The sequence below is a fragment of the Phaseolus vulgaris genome, chromosome 9 (genome assembly GCF_000499845.2).
Source record: "Phaseolus vulgaris cultivar G19833 chromosome 9, P. vulgaris v2.0, whole genome shotgun sequence".
Taxonomy (NCBI): domain Eukaryota; kingdom Viridiplantae; phylum Streptophyta; class Magnoliopsida; order Fabales; family Fabaceae; genus Phaseolus; species Phaseolus vulgaris.
The window spans coordinates 4,300,379-4,327,455 of record NC_023751.2 but is presented as its reverse complement, the minus strand read 5'-3'; the positions used below and the strand labels follow the sequence as shown (position 1 = coordinate 4,327,455).

The window sequence follows — 27,077 nt, the reverse complement described above, 5'->3', positions numbered from 1 at the left end:
TTTTTGTGTGCCTTTCTAGATCCTTTTAATTTCAATTGCTACTATGCATACACAACTTTAACATTCATTAACAAATTAAGGTCAGTATTTAACTATGATTTAAAAAGTTTTATTATTATTAAAAAAACTATGGTATTTAATTAAGATTTTAAACAACAACAAAAATCTTTCCATGTTCAATAAAGACTTTTCTAAATTTATTCAATTTTATTTCTATCTTAACAGCGAGAGAATAATATTTTTTTCTTTTGCAATTTTAAATATTTTTCTACACCAAGATAAATGTTTTTTTTTACTATAATTCCTGAGTTGCTGTGTTTCACATTTAACTCATCAAACATTATTATTATTATTATTATTAATTTTTATGATACTGATATAATTACTTTTCAACAACGTGGTATAGAATCATTTATAGTCGGAGAATTTAATATGCAATTATTGGAAATTAAACAGGAAAGACTATTGGAAATCATAGTAAAGCTAACTATGACTAAGACTAAGGAGTAGTATTACTAAAATTAGGATTTACTAAATTTCTTATTTTTTTATATATTATTTCTTATTTTTTATATATGTGAGATTTATAGATTTTTGAGCCTATTGGGTTATCTAACAAAATTCCTATATATATTTTTTGAAGATAAAGATTGAAAGCTATATAAAGACCAAGTCAAAACTCAATCTGCAAAATGATAATTTGGAAATTTAAAACAATTTCTCTTTGCAGAACAAAAGATACTGGACTCTGTTGTTGTCCAAATCATTATATAAACCATCTTCATTCTTAGCTCCATTCCAAGTTCATATCAAACTCTTGGGCGTATTTGGATAAAGTACTTCAAGATAAAATTAAGGAAAATATAAAACTTAAAATTAAAAATAAATAAGTAATTAATTTAATTTAAATAAAGTATTTATAAAATTAAACGATTTAATAGAAATCCAAAAAAATGTAATTATTTTATATAAATAAAGTATTTGAAAATCTAAAAAATTGTTTGATATATACATTTTTTAGTTTAATTTTTTTTTTCAAATTATCAGATTTTCAAATATATTATTTAAATCGCTTGATAATTTACAAGGGATAACGACTTTTATTTTTTTCACTATTTTTTTTTGTCATGAATAATTTTTTTATTATACTTTTGGTATCAAAAAAATTATCTAAATCACTTTATTTTCTGCAGAGTAGACCAGCGTCTAATCGTTATATAGCCCGTCATCAAAATGGGCAGGTAAGGGTGGAGATTTCAGTTCAATAACCTACCTAACTTCATCTTGCATAAGTCACAATTCACATGAAAATTATGTACTAACTAACTCATTTAATAAATAAATAAATTTTAAATTTTTATTTATAGTATTAATATATTGATAATACTATTAATATTTTAAATTTTATTATTGGTTTCTTTTATTTTTCTTACACTACATTCCATGTCAAAAAGTTTTTTTTATTTATTTATTTCTTCTTCTCTTGTGTGTTATTATTCACCACTACCACTACAACTATTTGCTCAACCATACCTTTAAAAGTTACTTATAATAAGAACTTTGTAACATTTGTAGCCACATCTCAATGAAGTATTTTTTATTTGTCATCCTTAAAGGAAATTTTGAAAAAATCAAAGCTATAATTATCTAATAAATAATTTAATTAAATAAAACATGAATTCTTTTTTTAGACAGCATAACCATCTCGCAATCATAGAAAAAATAATCAGCCAAAGTTTGTGTCCAAATAGTTCTGAAAAATTATTTACAAAAGCAAAAATTTATGAAAAAAAAACAAGAACAATATTGTTTTCCTTTTAATGTTAAATTTTATATCCAAATTTGAAACACCACCTGAACGAACTTAACTTGATTTTTTATATGTAATTATTATGCATTGTGCAATACAAACATGTCATTGTACTATGTCCAAATACATTGTATCAACGTAGAATACCAATTTATTCATCTCTTACTTTTCTTCCATCGATATTATTGTGAAAGAAATTATTAGGTTGTTTCAGAGAAGCTTTTCAACGAAAGCACACCAAGGTTGAGTAAATTTTTCTCTTCTAACCTAAATATTAATTATATTTGTCGATTCTGAGCTTAATTTTCTGTCTCAACTCAGCCATTGAAGACCAGATGGCGAGTGCATCACAGTTCGACCCAGCGCTTGCGATTTCTCACAAATTCCCTGACGTAATATTCAAATCCCTAAAATTTTTGTACATCGAACTGAATTCTGAATTTCTGAATTTCTGTTATCTTTGCAGACTGCATACTCTTATACCGAAAGGTGAGGCGTTTTGTAATTCAATCTTTCAATACAAATTGTTATTCAAATGCGCATAATCTCGCGCAATTTAGGTTGACGTAGAAAGAGAATGTGTGAGTGAACATGCTCTGATACGTGTTGAACAGGGATGCAGCACTTTATGCCTTAGGCGTAGGGGTGTGTTTGTCAGATGCTGTTGATGCTGATGAGCTTAAATATGTTTACCATGAAAATGGTCAGGAATTTATCAAGGTATAATTTGTTTTAAAACTGTTATTAGATAATGTTTAGTTTAACCTATTTTTTTCCCAGTGAGTGTGCCTTTGTTGACCACACATAGTGAGCTTGTGGGAGTAGAGTTTAGTTTGTTTCTCGAATAATGCATCCTTAAGAAAGGGCGGCAGGGTGGAGGGTTAGTTCTATGATTGGCTTAAGGATTAAAACTCTTTGGAATCTCAATGACAAGTTAAAGACCTTAACTCTAGTAGTTCCCAAAATAAAGAAATAATGACGATTAACTTATTTCTTCACCATTGACATCTGAAAAAATATTGCTAAGAATTCACTTTGGTGTTTGCCAAAAGACGGTTGGAAGTTTATTAGGGTATAGTTATTTTTTTGGCGCTCTTGGTAATGATCAATGTAACAACTTATTTTGACCCAAACCAACACTCAGATCTTTGATTCATTTATGTTTAGGCAGTCTCTGGTGAATTATAGTTGTAAAATACTTCCTATTTATGCATCATTTTCTGCTTTATAGGTATTGCCTACGTTTGCCACTCTGCTTATTGGTAATTCCGGGGCGAGTAGTTTTAATCTCCCTGGCTTGGAGTGAGTTCTGCTTACTACTTCCAATATGTCTCTGCTTGTACTTCATGTACTGTTCAATATAATTCCCTTAGTATTTGTTGTATTGTTGAATGTATAATTTCTTCAATTTTTTAGCCTCCATATTATTTATGTTGATATTCCTTGTTTCTCTCTTTTGATATTTAACAAAAAGTGAAACATCATGTATGCTAGATTTGATCCCCGGCTTCTGCTTCATGGACAGCAATACATAGAATTGTACAAACCGTTTCCTTCCAGCTGTCATGTAAGGTTTTTTCATTAGAAATTGACAATCTGGACATTTAGATTGAATGGTCCAACTTATGATAATTGTTCCAATTTTAGCTCAATATACCAACACATCAGATGTATTTGCTGGAAAATCAAACTAATGGTAGACGTGAATGAAATTTTACTCGATCAATTATTTGAGCACTGAGAAATCCATCTTCAGAATTAAGGGACACTGAATTTCAAGCATCTGACAGTGACATCATTTTTATCCATATGTGAAATAGCTATGTTAGCTTGGTGACGTCTCCTTCCAATATAACTTACAGTAAGAAAAGTTATAGAAAAACACATTTACTTGATAAGAATGGCCTTTCGATTTTGGTTTAATTTAATTGGAGAAAAAAAGAACATATGCGAATTACAGTTGAAGAATGTGTTCTATACACATCTGATATCTAAGTTGTGTTGGATTACTTTTAACATAAACACCCCTCTAATTTCTCCCCATCTCCCACAGGACCTCTAAAATTGTGATACTAAAAATAGTTGTTTGTGATTTTCATCAGCATGCTAAGGTTAACTTTCTATTATTATGATTTTCTCTATTATTCTTTGTGGATAGACTCATGATATATTATTCTTGTTACAGATACACAATAAAATCAGTCTTGCGGGATTACATGATAAAGGTTGAATATGAAAAACTGTTTATACTTAGTGATCTGTTGTGTTTGTGTGTGTGTTTATTCTGCAGTTTCACTTTGACATCCTTGGAAAATGTATATCTTTATGCACGTGTTTTAATTTCCCCCCCTTAAAGATTGGATGTCTTTAATTTCAGGTAAAGCAGCAATTTTGGAGATTGAAACAAAAAGCTATGAGAAAGATTCTGGTGATTTATTATGCATGAACAGGTAATCCTGAAAACATTCTTTATAATGCTTTGTTGTCATCACACTCAACTATCTAGTTTCTTGCAGGACAACTGTCTTTCTACGTGGTGCTGGTGGCTTCTCAAAGTCATCTGAGCCATTTTCTTATACAAACTACCCTTTGAATCAGACTTCAGCTGTGAAAATTCCTGAAAGTAAACCATTTTCAGTGTTTGAGGATTGTACCCAGCCATCTCAGGCATGTTATAACTATGCAATATAGTTTGGAACAGATTGGATTTTTCATTACTCACCCTGCATCCCTTTTTTGGCCCTTCCGTCATTTACTTGTGTGTGCTGCTGTTATTTTCTGTGACATATTTGGAAAGCTACTCTGAAATGAGTTCTTAATACCATGCATAAATAGGAGCACCCTCTTCCTCAAAAGGGGATTCCATTTAATAAAGAATAAGGCAATCCTAATAACCCTAGCAGAAAACCAACCTGCCGCAGAGTAGCTCCAGAATCACCACCTCCTATTTCCACAACTTGATCAACCACAGATTTTTGTCCCTCGGATATTGGAATACACAGCATGTAGTAGTTAGCAGTGGGCCAGTAGTCAGAAAAGCTCAACCACTCAAGCTATAAGAACAGAGCACTCTGACACAAAGGAGGACAGTGGAGAAGTTCTGTGGATTGAATTGGAAGACAGTAATAATGTCCCTCAGACTCGGTGGCTTACAGTGATGGTTTGACAGATAGTCTTCCAGCAGCTGAGGTGTGATGTGAAGAAAACCTGGGTAGTCATTGGTTTTCTGTGATCAGGTTGTTTAGGAGTGTGGTGGCTGTCTGGGTATGGTGTGGTAGTGCACTGGAGGTTGGGGTAACTTGGGCAGAGAGTTGGTCTTTGCATGCTGGTGATGAATAGTATCAGTGATCTGGGGTTCTGTGGCTTACTGGTGTTAGGACTTTGACATTAGAGGTGTCATATTTCATGATTTCATCAGAGAAGGACTAGAGAGAAAAGAACTCGGTAGCTTTTCTCCAAGCTACTTTTTATATTTATTCATTAAAAGCCAGCTTACATTTTAGAGCTTTTACTAAAAGAATGTTTGACCTAACTCCTTTAAGAAGAGAAGCCCAAAATACAATGTAAGAATAAGGACAGGACATGGGAAGTGTATGTGTTAGAAGGAATAAAAAGAATTAGGATGGTTAAGGGGGTCTGATGTTCAATCGATAATACACTTTTAGTTGGTTGGGGGGTGGGGGTGGGGGTAAATAGGACTCAAGTATAAAGTTGAATGCACAGCAATTTTAAGTGAAGCAAGTGCAAGTAGTGAAGGGGCCACCCTTGTGAGGTAGATAGAGTTCTCCCTGTTCACATGATTATCTAGTCGCATCACTCATTTCTTATCCTATCGTCCATTCTTGTCTATCTACCGTCTACTCTTCACTATTCTAGAACTCTGTTGAGATTCTTGAATCCATGGAACCTGAACACATCTTTGAAAACTTTTGCTATGACTCCTTAGAAATTCTACACAGATTCTGAACGTTTTTCACTTTGGCAGGCATTGCTCTATAGGCTATCTGGTGACTATAATGCTCTGCATTCAGATCCCATCATCGCAAAGGTTGCCGGGTTAGTACTCTATCCTGTATTCTGAATTCTGGCAGGTTGTTAAATACTTAATTTCTGAGTACATTGCTTGCTTCCCTTTCCCCCTTCCCCCAGTTGAAGTTGGGGTGTGTGCTTGGGTGAATGAGGATTTTCCTTGTCAGCCATGGAGCTTTCATTGACTGGTCATATGAATTAAATGCATGGAGTTCTTGAAATAGTGGTTGGGTAGCATTTTAAGAGATGTAATTCCATCACTTTGTGGTCATTTTCCTCCATACGGACTGCATTCAATTGTTCGGCTAATCTAATTCTTATTTTTAACTTATTGCCAAAGATTCTCGCAGCCAATATTGCATGGGCTTTGCACATTAGGATTTGCAGTTAGGGCAATCATAAAATGCATATGCAGAGGAGACCAAGATTTGATAAAAAGCATAGCGGGCAGATTTCTTCTACATGTCTACCCTGGGGAAACTCTGGTTACTGAGATGTGGCTTGAAGGCTTAAGGTTGAATCACTGTCTGCTTTATTCATAACATAATTCTCTTGCATTATCCACTCACAACAATTAAAAATCTTTGGGGAATTGCGATAGTGATTGAAAATTCAAATGTGCAGGGTAATTTATCGGACTAAGGCGAAAGAGCGAAAGCGAACAGTCCTTTCTGGCTACGTAGATCTGCGTGGTTTAACTTCGTCACTGTGAAAGAATTCGATGTGTTCAATAATATTATATGTGTAGCTTCATAATACTGGCAGAGGGTTTGCCATTAAGTATGTGTTCAATAAACCAATAACGCCAAAATGCACTGGAGTTAATTTTAGAATGTAATGATAATTGTTTAACCGATAATTAAAATTTAAAAATGGGTATTTATGCAGAATAGTTAGGTGTTTTTTGCATGAACTTAAGATATTGGAGAAAAAAAGTAAGATAAATGAATTTAATTTTTCTTAATAGTTTAAAATTAAATATTGTACTTTAATCTTAATAGAATATTATTTAGTTAAAAATATGGTTAAATATTTTTTTGTCCTTGTACCTTTAGGTGGTGAAATTGATTTTTGTCTCTAAGTTTTAGACTTTCCGGATATTGTTGGAAACTGTTAAAAAGAGTTTTAACTAAATTTTAATGTTATTATTAATATGGATATTATAATATTATAATATAGTTTATATTAAAAATTTGTTTGTTATATAAAAACTAAAAAAATACTTATAATTATCAATTTTAATAGTTCTTTTACTAAGATTATGAAGTCTAAAGTTTGAATTAAGAATTGAAAATCAATTTTGTGTACATGGAAAAAATATATTTAACTTTTAAAAATATTATATGTAAAAGTTAATTTTATTTTATAAAAAAGTTTTTTTTTAATATTTTTTAAAGTTCTTTTATTCTGATGATGCTTAATCCTTATCAATGTTATGACTAAATAAAACAGCTCAAAGTAGTCTTAAAAATGGATTTGATAAAAGAACTTTACTTTATTTTCTTATTCACCAATCATGACAAGGAAACAAAGTGTACTCTTGAATTTTTTTTACCTTACTGTTATTCATATAGAATTTTAATTTATATGGAGTGCCACTTCAGTCATGGAGCCGTAGAATGCAATGGTCATAATTTCTTTGCTCACTTAGACAAATTTATGGATTTGTAAGTTGTGGACTCAACCTAAAGTTGGAAAAATGGACGGTCTGAATATTTTAAAAGGCAATTACTTCTTGCACTAACAAAATTTGAATCTCCATCGGATCTATATGTAAAATGACAAAAAATTTCTTAAATGAAAGAGTTAATGAGGATAAAATTACTTTTAAAATCCCTTTTATGGAACAAAGTTCCAGATTTAGATTTTTGGAACACTTTTCTAAATTTTGAAAATCCTTTTCCAGAATAAATTTTCAAATTTTGTTTTGTGGGCTTTTTTTCTGATACATATTTTTTCCATTCCAAATTTACTTTTTCAAAATAAGATTTTTGATTTTTTGAATACTATTAATTTATTTTCCTGGAATATACTTTTTGAATTCCGAATTTTCAATAATCAAACGGTAATTTTAGAAATTTTGAAAGTAAATTAATAGTAAATAATAGTAATAATCGTTGAGTAAAGGACTTTTTATGTTTCAAAGTTAAAGTTAATGGCAATATCATTAACTTTTACCATTAAAGGCGATTAGAAGAATATTTAAAATTAATATTAAAAACAAATTGTAGGTGAAATTGATTGAATATAGAACAGTTCGTAACTGGAACTTCGTTGTATTATTGCGTCTGCCACATCTCACTTCATTCGTGTCATTGTCCTAACTATCAGTAGTAGTCTAAGATTTAGCCTGTTCAAAGGAATAATGACTTTTTAGTATTTATTTACAACTTTTTATCAGTCTATATTACTTTTCATATAATTATGCATGATGGTCAAGTTCAAAATATATTTGGTAAGCATATGGTTACTTAAAAAATCAAGGCAATTTATTAAAATTGGATTATTCAAATATAACATAACAAGTTATATTTATAGTTCCTGTTTCTTATAATAATTTTTTCATTTAATAAAGTAACATCATTTATATTCGTATCAAACCTTGACCAAGATGATATATCCTCTACGCATTGGAGGACCCAGATTAGGCTCAGTTTTGTGTGTGGGCATATACATTTCAGCTTATTTGCAGAGTTTGAAGCTGAGGTTAGGAGCTGTATATATTTCCCTCGGTTATCAACACAATGGATCACCAAAACCGCTAGTCCAAGAAACAAAATAGGCACAAAGGGATCACTCAAAACTAGGGATAAGACAATTAATTAAACATGTTTTGGTTGATCATTTCCAACTTGACTGAGGACCTTGTACATGTACTTGTCGTTTTCTTTTTCACTTCGGACTTTGTAATTTAGAAGAATATAAAGTTTATGAGTTACTCTAGGATCAAGTACAGGTAAAGAATAATTTTTTTTATTGAAAATCATATAAAAATCCACAAAAAAATCATAGAAGTAAACATTTCTCCACATTTCAATAAAAAGTTATCTCTTAATATTAGTAGACTAAGGGCATCAAGTAGCATTTGTCTTTACTTTTTATACGGGCATTATACACATACAACGCACAACTTTTTAAAAACATTTATTATAAAATCAATAACAGGGAGTAACAGCACTGCTGTAATATTAACCTTAATTCCTTAAGAATCAATATATAGGAAACAAATATTTTAACGGACTTCGGTGAACCTAATGCCAATTAAATAATTGAAAAATCCATTGGGGCGTAGCATTAGTAACTTACAATACAACACCCACTGACTATTTCCTTGACAATCTCGTGTTCAAGGTATTTTCTTGGTAGAAGTGAAAAACAGATAGATAAAATGGTTTAAAGGTATCATCTGTAAGAAATAATCCATTGTAAATGATCTATCTAACCTGTGACCGAGTGGGTTCTATTCAATCCAGTGCACTTCTAACATTTTAGCCATAAAACTGTACCGGTCAGCAGCTTCATCAATCTGGCAAATATATATCAAACTTGAGACGTGATATAACAAAATTAAGAGAAGGGAAAAACAACCTGGATCATCGTTACCATTTTCTGTGTTGGACGTCCAGCCCCATGTCCAGACTTGCAGTCAATGCGACCAATTATAGGGTTTGTCTGGGGACTTTCTTCCAAGCTCGTACAGAGGACATGCTGCATGGTCTGAAAAGTATTGAAAACGTGTTTGTGTTAAAAGGGAAAGGAAAAAAAAAATGCTGCCGGACTATCAACTGAGTTTCGCGTTCATTCAGTAGTGAAGAAAACATATATGCATCAACAATTTCAAAATTAATTGTTATTTTATTTGAACAAATTTCTCCATGAACACAAGAAAAAAAAAGTTTTATCATAAACTAAAATCAACTTACATATAAACTTTTTTTATAGAAGTAATGTCATCAATTTCTCTGAAAAATAATTTATAATTAATGCATAACCCAATTTTAGCTAACGTTGAAATTTATTTTATATTTTCTTCTCCTAGAATGTTTGGAGAGAACATTGTCTTGACCAATCTTCTAACCACTTATGTTGTAGTTTGCAACGCAATTTAATAAATAGAGGTTAACTTGTGTATACAATCTGAACGTATATTCATAAGAAGCAGACCAACCGCTAATAGCTTCAATGTGTGCAGTGGCACAACTCGATCATCATGATCAGCTGTCAACAGCATGGTTGATGGATACTGAATAGACTGATCAGTATGTTCCCACGGTCTCCGGACATTATGTAGTGGAGAGTATCTAGAACAGTGGATAATAGAAACATTAATTTTCAATACACAGGTTACATATCCAAACAGTAGGAAATCACAGGAGTTCATTAAGCAACCTAGTTTACCACGTCTCTTTTTATTCAATCCCATTTTGTATAAAATACTATTTAGTATTTACTTTCTCTTCAAGAGTCTTACATAAAATACTATGTAGTATTTACCTTCTCTTCAAGATCCTTACAAAAAAAATACAAGAAAAAATTGAAAATACTGAACTTCAACAAACCAGGAAGAAACTATGTATATTCATGCTGCTAGAAATGTTGGAGTTAAAAACACACCAACAAAGAAAATAGCAATTCCCCAACAAAACTCTTAATAATTAGAGAACTGGGGCAAAATGCACAGCTTTATGCGCTGTACCTAACAAGATAGTTTCAACTTCAGGACCAGAGCATAATATGCTTTATATGCAGCATACCAAGTATATCTTCATTTTTTTTTTATATTTATAGAGTTTCTTATTGTTTCCTGTTATATTCATCAATGATAATCTATCAAATGACAAAGGCACAAGGAAACAACGTCATCCTATATGAAAGCATACCATAGATCTAAATCTAATGCCACTATCTCTGCAGTAAATCATACCTTGCTTATCAAAACAGGAGGTGCATGTGATGTGCACTAAGTGTAGTTTATGAATTCTAAGGAAGAAAAGATGGATAAACTGGATTTGAAATTATGTAATAAAAAATGAATTTGAAATTACAGAACAGGTAGTAATAGTAATGATGCTAGTCCAACAAAGGGATTGTCAATGAGAAATGTGGTACGGCCAGGTAGAGTGTTTAGCTATTGCTCTGTTCATTGTGCACCTAAATTATGATAAACTTATCAATGCCCATCAAATAAGTATCTATGAAATGCCAAATTTGAACCTATCATTAGCCCTATTAAATTCTCTAAACATAACCCCAACAACGCCACACTTCCACCACCATCTCCATCAGTGCACTTTATCATGAGATGCATGTAGTTGTGATAAATTTTCCACAAATATAAACAAACCAAATTTTTTTGATTTCATGTTACTTTTTTTCATACATCGCTGATATGTTAAGATAGGATAAACCTTACTTTATTAGCCAATGAAACTCTTCCTCCTTGTCTGAACAACCATAATCTGAGGTCCAAGCATGACCTGAATAACAATTCTAAATCAATATGTGAAACTTAAATAAAAAAAATTAGTAGAAATGACAGATTTAAAGAAACCTATGGTAAATTTGTGGAACCGTAGCATGTCCATAACACCAACATGACCCAAAGCGCAACCAAATAAATCAGGTCTCTGTACAGAGAAATAAGAATCTAATAAACAGAGAGACGTTGAATATAGATGAAAAAATGGGAAGACAGGGGAATTGAACTGGACCTGATTTATACAAGCACCAACAAGAAGTCCACCATTGCTTCCACCTTCAATGCATAACTTTTTGGGTTGAGTATAACCCGTAGATACAAGGTATTCAGCAGCAGAAATAAAGTCATCAAAGCAATTCTGCTTTTTTGCAAGAGAGCCTGCTTTATGCCATTCCTCCCCATATTCTCCGCCACCACGAATATTTGCTATGCAGAAAACAACACCTAAATGTCTTGTCATTACAACACGACTGACACTGAAATATGGTGTAATGCTGATGTTAAAACCACCATATCCATATAATAAACATGGGTGTGAACCATCCAAAACAATATCCCTTTTGGCGACAATGAACACTGGGATCTTGGTAGCATCTTTACCACTCACGAAATCCTGAAATGAGGCAATTACATCAAAGAATAGAACAATCAAGTTGAGCAACAAAAATACCACTCATTCGGAATAACGTGATTTCAAAACTGTCAATTTAATAGTGAACCTAAAAATTAGATAAAACAGTATCTTTAGAAAATACATTTTTCTTACCTGTTTAACTTGAAATTCAGATCGATCAAACCCGGGGACAACAATTTCACGAAATATCTTCATATCAGGAATCTCTGTTCCCAAGTTGCACTGGTAGATGATACCAGGAGTTAAAAAGCTTGTAAAGCCAATGAAAACCACACTATCTTCACGCCGCCCAGAAACTTCAGAAACTGAGCCAATGTCAATTGGTAATTGGTGCAGCAAGGAACCTGTTCTTAAGTCTCTAACTTGCAGAAGATACTTTACATCACTCAAGTAACTCACTATCAGTTGGTTACCATTTACAGCACATGCTGACTCAAGTACATCCTTTTCTGACTCTTGGAGAACATCAGCCCACACAGTTGGTTCTTTCAAATCCACTCGGACTAATTTATATTTCGGAGCATCCTTATTAGTTAAAAATGTAAACACCGTATCATCATTGGCAATGGCTTCATACTGTGCATCAAAGTTATCTACAAGTTTGACAAATGGGAGGAGGGAATTTCCATTCCGAAAGCCTTCCAGCGCATTAGGAATTTTGGACAAGTCACAGTAGTAAAGTTTGTTAACTGGATCGCACCCTTCTGCAATATTGAGAAGAATGTACTGCACAATCAACAAAAACCAAGAGTCATGTTCGTGGTAAATTTAAAATCATGCTCATATAATTCACTGTAGCCTTGTCACTGCAATAGATGAAAACAAAATCATACTATACTATACTACATTTTATAGCTTGAAAATTTGTGAAATTAATGAATTTTCCTACAACCTTCTCTGATGCTATTGCGTGAACATAGATTCTCATTAGATATGTAAAATGTATATACTAACGAATTGCTTACCTTTTTTCTGATATTTAAGATTTGAGAAACAATAAATAAAGCTCTAGGTTCTTAAGATGAGATGCTACAAGAAAGAAAGATGTCCATTGAGCAAAAACATTTTATCATACAAATATTTCATATTTTTTATCATTGAAAATAAAAGTATTATCGCTTTAGTCCCTACAAAAAAATTGTTTGATTTTAGTTCCCAAAAAGCCATGCACTCTGGTCCTTCCTTGGTGAAGAACTAAGACCACGTCATTTTTTTTTATAAAAAGTATGGACTACAAATGAATACAATATTATAGAAACTAAAAAAAACTATCCCAATTTCAAATACTAGTAACATATTTAAGCCAAATGGAAATGAGGTAAAGCAATATTGTAAAGATCCAGGCTTTCTAATCAATGCTAAATCAGGTAAATAGATAGTTTCTAAAAATTATAGAAGGCCGGGCATTAAACATGAAGCATCAGTAAGATTAACTTTAGTAAAATTTACCAAGGCACTAGTTGCACCTTTCTTACTTTATGGACATATAAAAATAATACAGATAATGTCATATAATTCTAAAGCAATGAAAAAAATAAAGCACCTGGCCATCATCAGTAACACTTCCTCCAAACGTATATTTCGGGTTTTCAGGATCTCTCCAGCACAAAATATCTTCTGATTGATCCGTGCCCAGAAAATGGTAATAGAGCTGATGATGAAGGTTAGCATTTGTTTCAGTCCCAGCATCTACTACGTCTCCATCTCTACAGTGTAAAAGCAGAGAATTAAATTCATGTTTTATACAGGATAAATTGAATCGATCCTACTGTCATTCATCACCACGTTTGTAGAAAAAACACTCTTGATCAAGACAAGAAAATTCAGAACAGTTTACTCTCCATGTTTATAATTTGCCATGTCTGTAGTTGAAGAGCAATAGTTAGTAAATTAGGATAACCAGCTCCCGTTGTCTATCTTCCTTTATGCCCATCAGATTCTATCAAATTGCAACTAACATGTGACATTTTGAAACTCAAAAACCTCTGGAACTGATAGCATGGTTGGATTCACATTAGATTATCTAGAAACAAGTTTAAATATAAACTAACGTGATTTCACCTAAACATTCATAAGTTTAGTTCAACATTGAGAATTTTATTCTGCATCCAGAATTGAATCTGAGTTGAAACAACTTTAAATAAAGTTTTGCATTAGATAAAAAAATTATACTGAGTTCTACTACCAATTTGCCTTTAAAAATATAAATAAATCGCATATTTTTCAACATCAATTTTACAGAATCAAATTCATTCAAAATTAATTTTGCAAAGTGCTATCCCAATCACACACCGAGAAAAACCAAATCCTGCACTTCTAGAAAAAAGGTGAGCATACGAGATCTCTTACTTTGGTGCTGGATAGCGGCTATAAAAGAAACCTTTGTTGTCATGCGTCCAACTAATTGAGGAAAACTTTACCTGAAACGTATAATATTTACAATTAGAACCATCTGTGGTTCATTTCTAGACCTGTTTTTATTTTTAATAACGGCACAACATGATACTAACCCACATTAAAGTATCAGGCTCAACATTCCTGTCGTCAGTTCGCAGCACTTTTATAGTCGTCCAATCGCTACCGCTTGAACTGAGCGCATAAGCCAAGTATTTGCCATCCTCGCTCACTGACAGAGTGCTCAGCGACACAGTTCCGTCTTCACTGAAGCCATTGGGATCGAGCAACACCTCTGCCTCTCCCTCCAAACTCTCCTGAGAAAATTCAACGTATAATTGAATCCGAGAAAGTAAAAAAACCAAACAAAGCATTGAAAGCGTGATACATTAGCTATCAAACCTGCACATATAGGATATTTTGTGGCTGAAGCCCAGTGTTGTGGAAGTAGAAGAACTTATCCGCTCGTCTAAACGGCGCGTAGTAACGAGGATGGTCAAAAAGCTTCGTTATCGTTTCCCTAAGCTTCCCTCTCGTTTCGCATTCTTGAAGAACCGAATCCGTCAGTTTAACCTGTTTCTGTACGAACTCTTTGACTTCTTCCGCATCAGGATCTTCGAGCCTTAAACCGAAACAAATAAATAAGAAGACACTAAATGCATATAAAGAAGACATTTCGACGAGATTTGTCTCTAGAATTTCCAGAGCGGAGTTTAATAACGTTTTGGAATTAATTGGAAGTATATAGAAAAATTAATCCGAATTGAGCAACAATAACGATTGAATTTGGTTTGAGTACCATCGGTAAGGATCTGAAATTTTGACGCCATGGTAATCTTCGACAACTGTGTCGTCTCTGCGAGCAGGAGGATACTGCAGAGAGATATTTAGGGCAGAAAGTGAAGTCATGGTATTGCGATGACCCTGAGGACAGAGGAAGAGAACTGAAATGGCAATCGTCAAAGTAGTGTGGAAGCGACTCGGGGTTAAATACTCCGAGATTTGGCAGGATTACTTGCTCATTCTTCGGGAATAACTAATATTCGCCCTTGTATCCATCGTTGTATGTTGAAGCAAATGATGCATAGCAGAGGAGAGTAATAGTAAAAAAATTTATAATGCTGTTAATTACGTATTCATAATATTCAACAAAAATGAATAAGAAAATCAAAGTTATTTCCCCATCAAAAATTAAAGATTGTGTTAAGATATTTTCTAGGGCAGCAAAGTTATTTCTATTGTGTTTGGATTGAGAAGTGAATATAAAATAATTTGAGAAAAAAATGAGATTGTTTGAATTAGGATATGTTAGAGTAGATATCTCAGGTATTGAAGTTTGGAATTAATGTGATATTGTGAAAGATTTTTAAAAAAATTATAAATAATTTAATATAAAAGAATTTAGAAATATATATTAGAATTAAAATAAAATAAATAATATTAAATTTAATAAAAATACGTATTAATAATTAAAAATAATATTTTATTTATTATTTATTTTATTATAATATACAAATTAATATTAATAATTAATAAAGAAATTATAAATGTAATATATATATTAAAATATAATTTACATATATAATTTATTATTTTTTTAAAACAAAAATAATATAAATTTATCTTTTCTCTACAAATCTCTTGACGAGGAGGAAGAGAAAGTTTTAGACTTTGTTTGAATTAGGAAAAATAAAATTTTAGCTTTTGTTTGGATTAGGAAATGAAAAGGAAAGAGTGGATTTCACATTATTTGAAGGGAAGGGAACTATAAAGAAAGTTTTATGTGGAATTTTTTTTTGATTTACGTGTCATTTTGTTTTTATTAGATGGATTTTTTCACTCTTCACTATAAATTTTTTTCGTCTTTTTTCAACTCGCACCTTAAACCAAAAAATTGCCTCATTTTTCGTGTTCTCAATATTTATTTATTTTTATTTATTTTAACTTTCTGTACCGATCCGTCCTCGGGCGTTGACCAAAGTCAACACTTGGTGGGACCCATCAGGGGCACAATGAGATGAGAAGGGAGACGGGTAGGCCTCGGGCATTGACTAGGTTCGAACCAAGAAGTGCCTACAGTTGGGTAGGGCCACCCCCGATACCCACAGGTAGGAGTGACCGTGGAGGGGGCGACACAGTAGGAGGCGGTACGGTAGGGGCATAGAGGTCTCGGGCCTCGGTACCTCAGAAGAGTAACAATAGAAGAGAAATGTGGCTCCAAAGCCATACTCCCAGTACTAGTAGGGAGAGACCCGACTCGCGAAGTACCTATGCATGAGGCGTGGGGACGCGGCAGCACGCGCCACCTTTAGAGAACCACTGGGACAGATACGACCCGGGAGAGGGTCACGTCCCAGGGGGTAATCTGCATGCATGGTACGTGAGAAGGGCATAGATACTCCCAAGGCGAGTGACTAGAAGCTGGGGTGCATGAGTTGGCACCCAGGTAGTCACCTCCCGTGCCAGATGCACTTCGAGAAGGGAGACTTACACGCTGGGATTTCCTTAAGTTGGGTTACAGCGTCGTAAGGCCTCCCACCACATAATTGCGCTTAAGTTAGAAAGAGACACGTGGCAGAAGCACTGACGAGGTATAAAAGCTCTCGTTGTCAGGAGTTTAAGGTACGTTCTATTCATTTGATGCTTACACACTGTTGCACGAGTGAATTAAGAACGAGAGAGAAATCAGTTAGAATTCAGTTACGCACCCTCAGAACATTGTAGTTGCGGTGTTCCGATACGGAGGTGTACGGTGTTTTCTGCCAATACTGACTTGAGAGTCGGAATGCAAACGGCCGCGAGGACACCCTTTGTTCTCTCTGTTTCAGGTATTCACGGCGACGAAGGGTGAAGGTTTAGAACGAGGAAGAAGGAGTCATTGATATACAGATCTTAACTACGCACGAAGAACCATCTGATCAACCGACAGGAACACTTTCTTTGATCATCTCCCATCTTAGTAGTCCCTAAAATATATTTATACTACATATTTATATTTAATCAGCTTTTACTTTGTAAACTAAGTTATTTCTCAATCAGTAGTTAAAGACTTTTTTCCTTTATTAATAAGTTGTTGCTTTTAACAGTACTAACTCAGATTCAATTAAGTAATCAAATAAAACTGTTTTTAAAAATAACTAAATGCTGATATTTCAAAATACTTAAAGAAATCATATCTTCTAATGGGCTTTTGTTCGTACTAAGATAATCATTTAATAAGCAGTGACTTAAAATCATTTAATAGTAAGGCAGTGTTATATATATAATGATGATTTTATTTTACCAAAATTTGTGTAACGATTAAAACCTGATATTTTTATAATACTTATTTCATTTTTAGATTTAATAAACAATTAACTAAATAATCAGTAGAAATTTTTTACATTAAAATTAAGACACTGATTTAACTTGGACCGACACTCTATATCTTAATTATTTATTGGTATTAAAATTATTGATAAAATATTTTTGAATAGGATGTATAATTTATTATTTTTTTATTAAAGAGGTTTAAAACTAAACTATCCCGAATTAAAAATCGAACGCTGAAAATTAAATTTTGTTGTATTTTGAATTTCAAATTTCAAACAGCTCATTTGTATATTTCAAGGTATCATTTTCCAGTTATATTTATTTTTTTATAAATGTAGTACTGTTAGACCGAAACCTCAACTGAATGATTATGCCGAAAGATCAATTACAAGGTTGTGTCGAAAGATCGATAGAAAGGTTGTAACAAAATATCAAGACAAAAGATTAAATATAAAAAATAAATTAAATTAAATTAGTTACTTTAGCAAAATTCATAAAACAGATCTAAATTTACAGGTGTTTGTTTAAAAAATATTAGGTGAAAAAAAAAGACTCAATTAGCTTATAAGCCAATAAGAGAGTCTTATAAATAGATGTTCAACCCAAGAGGTAAATAAAGTGAATTTATTTGATAATTATACAAAACTGATTGTGACTTTGGCATCGGAACGCCTTGCAGATATACACACCCAACCGTAAGAGGAGATCGAGATGAAAAACCAAGAGACGAGTTGATCCTGCCTAGTTAAGTAAGTTCACTAGTCATCTAAACCCAATCTCAAGTCAACAGAAAAGTGAACCGAAAGCTCAACCCGAAAGAGGAGACAGAGAACTCAACACAAAAGACAATTTCTTCCTGCTCCATATCAATTCTAACCTGCACCCTATATTTTTCTAAATTTCTAAAATTACCCTTATTTCGGATTTAAAAATCCAGAATAATAAATATAATTCAAAAAAAAAAAAAAAATACATTTCGGATATAAAAATCCTAAACACACAATTGAAAATGCATTTTGGATAAAAATTTCTGAAATTTAAAAATATGTTCCAGACATCTAAATTCGAAATATTTTCAGATAAAATGTTTGGAAATAATTTTTATTTGCATCCTTCTTTTTTTAAGGTTATTTTTGTCATTTTAGAAGGACATTTTTGTCATTTTCAATAATGTAACATCCTATATTTTCCCATATCTAATAATCATAACCTGTATGAAATATTAAAATAAATATATAAACATAATACAAATATATCTAAAATTTCATTATTTTAATGTTTCAAATTATCTCTCTCTTCATAAGACTTGAAACATTTACATAAAATTTAAAACAAAATTTCAAAAGAAAAAAAAAAAACATTTCCATCATCCATCTTCTCACCGAGAAACTTTATCACCTGTAACATCATCTGCTCCCGTGTAAAATACACGATCATCACAGATTAAAGAAAAACAACCACAAAACAACAAAACAAAGGGTAAGCTAGGTATTTTTAAAACTTATAACACAAATATAACTTTAAACATCCACATAAATCCATCATTTCTCATGCATTTCACATAATCATCAAGTGTCTATCAACAATTTCAATATTCATCTTTCTCATGTCAGACTTCTACTGACTCATAACACATAGACACTTGACTCTACTTCCGGAAGACTCGTGTATTGAAATTAGCATCCAGAGACTTGCACCTGTCATACTACTGTTGTGAAACCCACACAACTATGCGCATAATTATCTCAATATCTCATCATCTTCATATGACAGGGTAAATCCATTTGATCTGCTCTAATCAGTTCTTTCAAATCTCAGACTCAGCCAAATGGACCTCCTTCAACTCTCACCAACTGGATAACTTTCATCTATGTGATTCCATTATATCAGTAGAGTCAGGATCGTCTCATTCACAGGACACTCACAAATCAATACACCCTAATAAGAATCTCAACACGGTATTTTCTTTCCTGAAAATACTATGTCTTGATTAGAATTCATATTTTGAACCTCATAATATCCAACATCAAACAATCAAATCATACCAATGTTTAGAATTTCCAAAATACACAACAATTCATTGACTAATTATATAAATATCTAATTAAAGAGATTTTCAATTAACTATACATGAAATAAAAGTTTACATACTTTATAAGAAAAACTATATAGAAATAAATCAATCAATCATTTAAAAGCAAATAAAAATTAGTTTAATATTTTTTATTTTTTATTATTATTTTAATTTAACTTGAGCTAGAATTTGCTAGCTTGAGCTAAAATCCTCCAGAGAGCACCCAAAATTTTAGCTTGAGCTAGAATTCGCTAGATTGAGCTAAAATCCTCCAGAGAGCACCCAAAATTTTAGCTTGAGCTAGAATTCGCTAGCTTGAGCTAAAATCCTTCAGAGAGCACCCATAATTTTTAGCTTGAGCTAGAATTCTCTAGCTTGAGCTAAAATCCTCCAGGGAGCACCCATAATTTTTAGCTTGAGCTAGAACTTGCTAGAGCGAAATATGCAGAAAAATTCTGCATAACTTAATATACCTATTAGATTATAAATCAATATCTCATTCAATTCATAAATTATAAATCTACACATTACATTGACAATTCCTGTTTAGCATGATACAATCACTCTCATTGAATCATTGAGCTATTATGTCCATCTATATATATATATGATTTCTAATTCCAAAACCATTTAAATCAAACAACCAATTCTCAATCCCAACACTTTCAATTTCAATCAAACTACAATTTACTCAAAACAAGAAATCTTGCAACAAAATTTGGAATTAGTGACCACGTCACACCCACATTCAAATCTTTTAACCTAGGGTTCTATTGAAAATTTTAAACTAGCTTCCATTACCTGGACTTTAGCAGATGCTCACTAAGAGCTCCAAACCCACCAAAAGCTTAAGGATACCCTAACCTGCACCACATAGTCTTGATCACAAATCTAAATATCACTAGGACCCTGAGCTAACAGAGACTAATTTTGAAGACAAAAACCTCACATGCAAACTTCAACTAAAAGACAACCTAACCAGACCAAAACTAACTCAAAGGAAAAGGAGCCAAAAATGAACTTACTCTATCTAAGATTTTGATCGGTCAATCGAAGCAGGGAAGCGCACCACAGAATCCAACCAGAGGAGCAATCCTCGTATCAGAAACCCTAAATCAGAAATTCGAAATCCCCAATTTGAATAACCTAAACCCTAATTCAGTATTCACCAAAGTAATGTAAGCACCATCCACGTAACTTACACGTATCTGCCACATAACCACCACTTAACGCCGTTTGGTGATATTTAACAGAAAGGACCATTTTGATTACATTTTAAAAAACTTAGGGACCAAATTGAATTTTTTAAAAACCACTGTACTAAATTGACTATTGGCTATAAATATAGGGACGAAAAAGGTAATTAAGCCTTCTTTCTAATATGATTATTTTATTATATATATTTAATTTAATTATATAATGTCTTATACCAATTGAGATGTCATATTTTATTTTAAATTTATTCATTATTAATGTATTTTACATTAAATATTTGTTTAAAAAATAATACATACTAAAATTATTTTAAAATTACAAAAGTTTAATTTAGTTTATTACATAATCAAAGATTTAAGGTTAATTCAACTATCACAACATGTTACGTGTCAAGTTGCACTACACCACCCTAAATCACAGACGTCCTTAATCCTCGTAAGTGAATAGAAACACCATAAAGATATCAAATGCTTCTAAGTCAATAAAAATCCAAACAAAAGGATACAATGGCATGTTATTCATATTTGATTGTTTGTATAGCTTGGTGTAAAAGAACTAATAAAATTAGTTTAAAAAAATATAATTTGATTTTATATGGAAATATATTTTCTCTTTTACAATTGCATTGTAATTTGATTTTATATAGCAATATATAAATTTTTCATTTTTTCTTTATATTTTTTTTCATTTATGGCTAATGGTTTAATATGTTATCTTAAGTACCTTGATATCAATTATGACTTTCTCACTTCAAATGTTTGATTTCTATAGAATTGAATGATAATATTCTAGTTAGCAACATGTTATTTGTAACAATTTAAGAGTTAAATTTTGAAAAGTTTGCTCATATCAATAAAATGTCACCATGTTATCCTAGTAGAAAAGATGAAATTATGACAATAAATAGTATTGAATATAACAACTATTTTCAATAAGATCATTTTTTTTTCTTGTTACCTCATTATTCTCACCAATCTTAACAAAAGTAGTTAGATTGAATTCTACTAATCACATTTTAAAGTGGTTAGAAGAATATTATGTTGCACACACTCGAACTATTAAGAAAAACTAAAATTATCTTTCATGTGATTAAGATATACAAAAGGATCAATGAATGAATATATCTATGCGAACTTAAGAAAATACATAATTCATTTTTTTTCCAATTGGTTCGTAGATTTTTTATGATTATCATATTAATGCAATTTTAAATGGTTTGTGAGATGATTTTGATTGGTCAAATTTCTTGCTTAAGAAGAAAGATTTGAGAAAAAAAATCCTTTGGCTCATGCTAATGTTTTTTCTGGTCCTAATCAACGGTAGAACTCTGATCAAGGTTGTCGTAGATTTTATTCAAATGCATGAGGAGGATTTCCTGGTGGTAGATTCAATAATAGAGATGACAATTGGAATAGTAGAGATCAACATTATATTAGAGACACTAGATGATGAAATTTGACTCAGAGTGACCAAAGCAATTGGGATCAAACATACAATTCACATAATCAAAGTAGATCTTCTTGTCATATTTGTGATAAAAATAGTCATAATTAATCTTAATTTATAAATATAATCAGGACTCTCATAATAATCTTTAGACCAATAACACTTAGTTTCAATCCCAGGAATATGACTTTTTTTATACCAATACTCTTCCAACTCTTTTCATTATATATCCTAGCCAAATTTGGGTGCATCTCATCCTATTACTCATTATGAGTGAATCTATTCATCCATGAAAAGTGCATGGAGTTGATAGTGTCAAAATTGGTAATTGTACATGTTTACATATTAGATTAGATATATTGATCATTTTTATTTTGATCATTTTTATTTTCATAATCCCATGTCATCTAAACATTTTGTTCCATGTCTCATTCATAACTATAAATTTGATATATGTTTTTAAGTTTGCATGAGAAAATATGGTATTTCTTTTAATTTTATAGTGATATTATAATGTGAAACTCCAGATACCAAAGACATAATTCTTCAAAGATAACTCAATGGCGACTTATTTGTATTTCGTCACCTTCAAGAAAGTAATATGTTTCTACTCGTCAAGTTCAAAAGGATTATATACATTCCCTTTTTTAGCTTTCACATTCCTCTCCAAAATTTTAAAATTGACTTACAACATTATCACATCCCTAAATAGTCATTTTTCTTATTCATTTTTGTGTTATTCATGTTGTATGAATAAAGTTCATCGACTAGTATTTCTACACTTAACTTTTATGTATAAAACCCTCTTGAACTTGTTTTCACTTATATTTAGAGTCCTTCCCATATATCTTATTCTTTTATGTTGTGTTTGGATTGAGGAGTAGAAGTGTGAGGATTAGAGGGATTGAATGTGTGATAATTTGAAAGAAAAATGTGAAAAAAACGAGTGTGTTTGGATTGTGATTTGTTAAAATGAATTTATTGTTTATAGGTATATCTTTTCCTTTTCTTATACTCAAAACCATGGATTGAGATAAATGATATACTTTTAAATCTTTGCTTATAAGATACTAAATTGTCTTTTAAGTATGTTTGTTTTATATATTCCAATAATATTAAAGCTAAGTTTCAGGTTATGTTGTTTTTGTTAAGTTACTTTGCTGCAATCACTCCTCAGTGAATTAAGGATGCGATTTTATTAGTCGTTAATCCAATAAAGAACTGAATTACTAAATATTTTAAGTTTGAACTCTATTTTGTGAGGGACAAAGTCATTTAGGACGTTGTTGATCTTTTACCAAGTCAATCTCTAACCCCTTATTTAAAGCTTTCCCAAGCAAAGTCATGGTTACCTCAAATAAAACAAGTTTGACGAAAGATGTAATGAAACTAGAACAACAGTTAAAATATATTATAATTTAGTTTTAGATTAAATTTTTTAGTCCGCTTTTAGCTAGCTGGTGCTTCTATGTAAAACTTTTATTAGTCTGTATGTCATCTTCATTGTATATAATACAAAATACTTTTGAGTTATAATTTTCTCATGATTAATGTTACATATTTAGACTTTTACTTCTTTCTTCTAACAATTTTGTTTCCACTCTTAAACTATACATCCAATAAAACAAACAAACATTAGTGCTAAATAAAGTATTTCATTGAGATATTATAGCAGTTAAGAGGAAACCGATTTAACATGAAACACAATGACAATTTTGTAATATGAATGAAGATAATTTCAGTTATTTATATAATCAATGTAAAATATGAATATTATTTTACATTGATTTGATTTATGGAAACAATAGATATAATATATTGAATCCTTTTATCCCAAATACACTTCGCTCCTCTCACTTTTTCTTTTACATTACGCACTTCTTGCCGTTGTGACTGTACCTCCATGCTACCTCAACCGTGCACCACTGCAATTGCCCTTCTCTGCAACTACCAACTCAAACTTGACAAAAGAAGCTTAGCCTTGAAGACCCAACCATGTTCATACAAAACATATATAATTTTTATTAAAAAAATAATAATTATAAATAATTTAATAATGATAGAATCTCATGGTGTTCATGTTTAGATTGTAACTTAGAGAGAGAAAGTATATATATACATGCAGTGATATAAATACACACGTAAGAGAATAAACATATTTTTTTTTCTTTTTACATACAATTTTCTTATAATTTTAAGTTTTGAAATTCACAAAACACTTTATGATTTTAAATTTATATGTTCATACCATTTAAAAACCAAACATCCTAAAGAAAAATATTTCTAAAAACTAAACATTTTATTGAAAACATAGTAGAAAACAAAATACCCAGTTGAACTGGATGAAAACCCATTGGCATGTCAAGTTGTAGAGGCCGTGGAAAAAATATCATCTGAATGGGTTTCTTTCTAGGACTAGATACTCTTCACAGAATCTATTGCCACTATCAACAATGTTTTTCTAGTTATTGTTCCATGAGATTTTCAACACACGAATGCTTTATTTGTGAGAGAGAAAAAAAGAAAAAAACTAAGAATTTCATTTGTTATTAATAATAATTTAATTACTAGTTAATAATACATAATAAAATAGTATAATTATATCAATTATATATACATAACATTCATAAAAAAAAAACATATTTATGAATCTATTGGCAGACATGAAATTTTAAACCATCTCTTATCTTTGTACATTCAATCCTTAACGAAAGAGAAGAAAAGAAAGAAAAAAAATAAAAAAAAATATCCATGAATTTTCGTAATAACATATTCAACTATTATTAGTTATTGCATATTCACTATTCTTTTTGGCACAGTAATAACAATGATTTTTTTATCATAATCTCAATGTTTTGAAATCAATTCAAATTATTGCATTAATAAAAACAAAAGTTATTTTTTACTAATTTTTACCCTCTTGTTTTAGTGTCTCACTTAATAAATCTGACTTTACACTACAAGAAAATCATGAAATAGAAACTAATTTATAGAAATCAAAATAATTAGTTGCAATAGTAACTAAATTAAAAATCATTTTAGAAATTTAAAAAAAAAATTAGTTTCTAAATTAATTTCTATTATTGTTAAATAATTTCTAAATTATTATCTAATTAACCACCAAAATTTTTGTTACCAAATTTAAAAACTAAATAATTAATAATTAAAATTTTAATTACTAATTAGATACCAATTTAAAAGCTATTTAATAATAATAAAAAATAATAAAAAATAATTTAAAAACCAATTTTTTTTTAATTAATTTCTAAAATAATTTCTATTTTAGTTCCTATTATTCCTATTGTAACTAATTATTTTAGTCTCTAAACACATTTATCTTCACAAAATGTCAAACTTTGAAACAAGAGAAAAGTAGACCATGCAATACTCATACTCATGACTATATAACTTATATATAATAATAATAATAATCAGGGAGAAGATTTATTATTTCTGTGCTCAGTTTCAAGCATTTGCTATGAAAGAATAGATATACAAACATTTATAACAAATAACAATCAAAGAACACGTTTATGATTCTATGTTCAGTTTAATGCATTTGCTATGAAATGAAGAAACATATAAAAGACTCATCATTTCTCATGCATACTGTGTATGTAGACAATTAACTTGCTATTATTTGTTTCTCTTTCTTTCCATTTTAATTTACAGTATAATTCTTTCTTCATATTGAAAAAGCGTAGTATTTTACCATTTATAATATAACTTGTCCGAATAATACTTGAAAGCATGTAATCTTTTCATGTTCAAAATACAAACCCCCTACCTCACAAGATAAAAAGTTGTGCCTAATAATAGCATCAGGATGTGGAAGAGGCAAATCCCTTTACAGGTTATGAACACGTAACTATTTTTATACTTTTCCTCGGTCCACTTTGCTTGGAATAAGGGCCTATTCAAACAGCACTCATTCTCATCTTCACATGATTCCCTGTCTTTCCCTATTTTCATTTGAACTTGAAATATAACCTGTTTTGAATGAACAAACGGAACGGGACAATGGGTGGTCAGAGTAGGGGGGTGAGGAAGAATTCAGAGAGTCAAAAGAGGCATGTGAAGTTGTGGAGTAATAATGAGATGGTCCCATAATTAAGGCTAATTCCCAGCACTCTCTGCAAGTAGTACATAAAAATTGAAGGATTTTATTCGTACAAAAAGATGACTCCAAAACACACACTAAGGTCATAGGCTATGTCTACTACATTACTTGGCTAGCTCCTACCATAGCTGCTAGCTGTGGGGATGCAACAGCAGCAGCGACTCCAACCTACCCCGCAACTTTGAGGGGCCGCCACTGATCAGAGAGTCGTTCTGATGTCGTGTATTTTTACACAACCCAATCACAATCATCATTACCTTTCATTTCACATTTTAAAACATTAAACGTATTCTTAGTGTAACTGATAACAGTTGATGAAAGAACATAAACCTTGGCACAATTAATAAACGGAACCAAACAACAAATAACAATGTTGAATGTTTAATGTTTAATGCAGTGTTACCTTCTCAGTAGAAAACAAATTCAAAAGCAGTGTATGTTTTCCTCAGCATAAAACAAGGTCAAACTCTAAAGAGGTTGTACAGGAATAAGAAAAAGAAATCATGGTCACAGGGGAGGATGAAATTTTGGTGAACAAAAAGTACTCCAAATTTGATAATATAT

The 27,077-nt window shown here is 31.3% G+C and overlaps 2 protein-coding genes across 4 annotated transcripts; one reads left to right on the top strand and one right to left on the bottom strand.

Annotated features, from left to right (window-relative positions):
• The first annotated feature begins 1,913 nt into the window (after positions 1–1,913).
• On the top strand, positions 1,914–6,729 carry LOC137821027 (enoyl-CoA hydratase 2, peroxisomal). Of its 3 annotated transcripts, none has more exons than XR_011082732.1 (12): positions 1,914–2,052; positions 2,132–2,202; positions 2,277–2,299; positions 2,425–2,530; positions 3,042–3,112; positions 3,305–3,377; positions 3,996–4,035; positions 4,188–4,260; positions 4,327–4,477; positions 5,796–5,866; positions 6,190–6,353; positions 6,464–6,729. XR_011082732.1 is itself a non-coding variant. In XM_068625437.1 (12 exons), the coding sequence occupies exons 2-12, from the start codon at positions 2,146–2,148 to the stop codon at positions 6,549–6,551; spliced, it is 927 nt and encodes a 308-aa protein (XP_068481538.1). In that variant the 5' UTR covers positions 1,914–2,052; positions 2,132–2,145; the 3' UTR covers positions 6,552–6,729. The 3 variants fall into 3 exon arrangements, 2 of the variants coding, with proteins under 2 accessions (XP_068481538.1, XP_068481539.1); XM_068625437.1 differs by having other exon boundaries at positions 6,180–6,353; XM_068625438.1 differs by lacking the exons at positions 1,914–2,052; positions 2,132–2,202 and having other exon boundaries at positions 2,282–2,299; positions 3,042–3,158; positions 6,180–6,353.
• Positions 6,730–8,970: 2,241 nt separating this feature from the next.
• Positions 8,971–15,551, bottom strand: LOC137820204 (uncharacterized). Its single transcript, XM_068624138.1, has 12 exons — positions 15,146–15,551; positions 14,749–14,968; positions 14,463–14,663; positions 14,302–14,372; positions 13,496–13,658; positions 12,085–12,678; positions 11,551–11,931; positions 11,391–11,466; positions 11,253–11,316; positions 10,008–10,140; positions 9,443–9,556; positions 8,971–9,365 (listed from the first exon to the last, which is right to left on the bottom strand). The coding sequence occupies exons 1-12, from the start codon at positions 15,253–15,255 to the stop codon at positions 9,300–9,302; spliced, it is 2,193 nt and encodes a 730-aa protein (XP_068480239.1). The 5' UTR covers positions 15,256–15,551; the 3' UTR covers positions 8,971–9,299.
• Between the last annotated feature and the right edge of the window lie 11,526 nt (positions 15,552–27,077).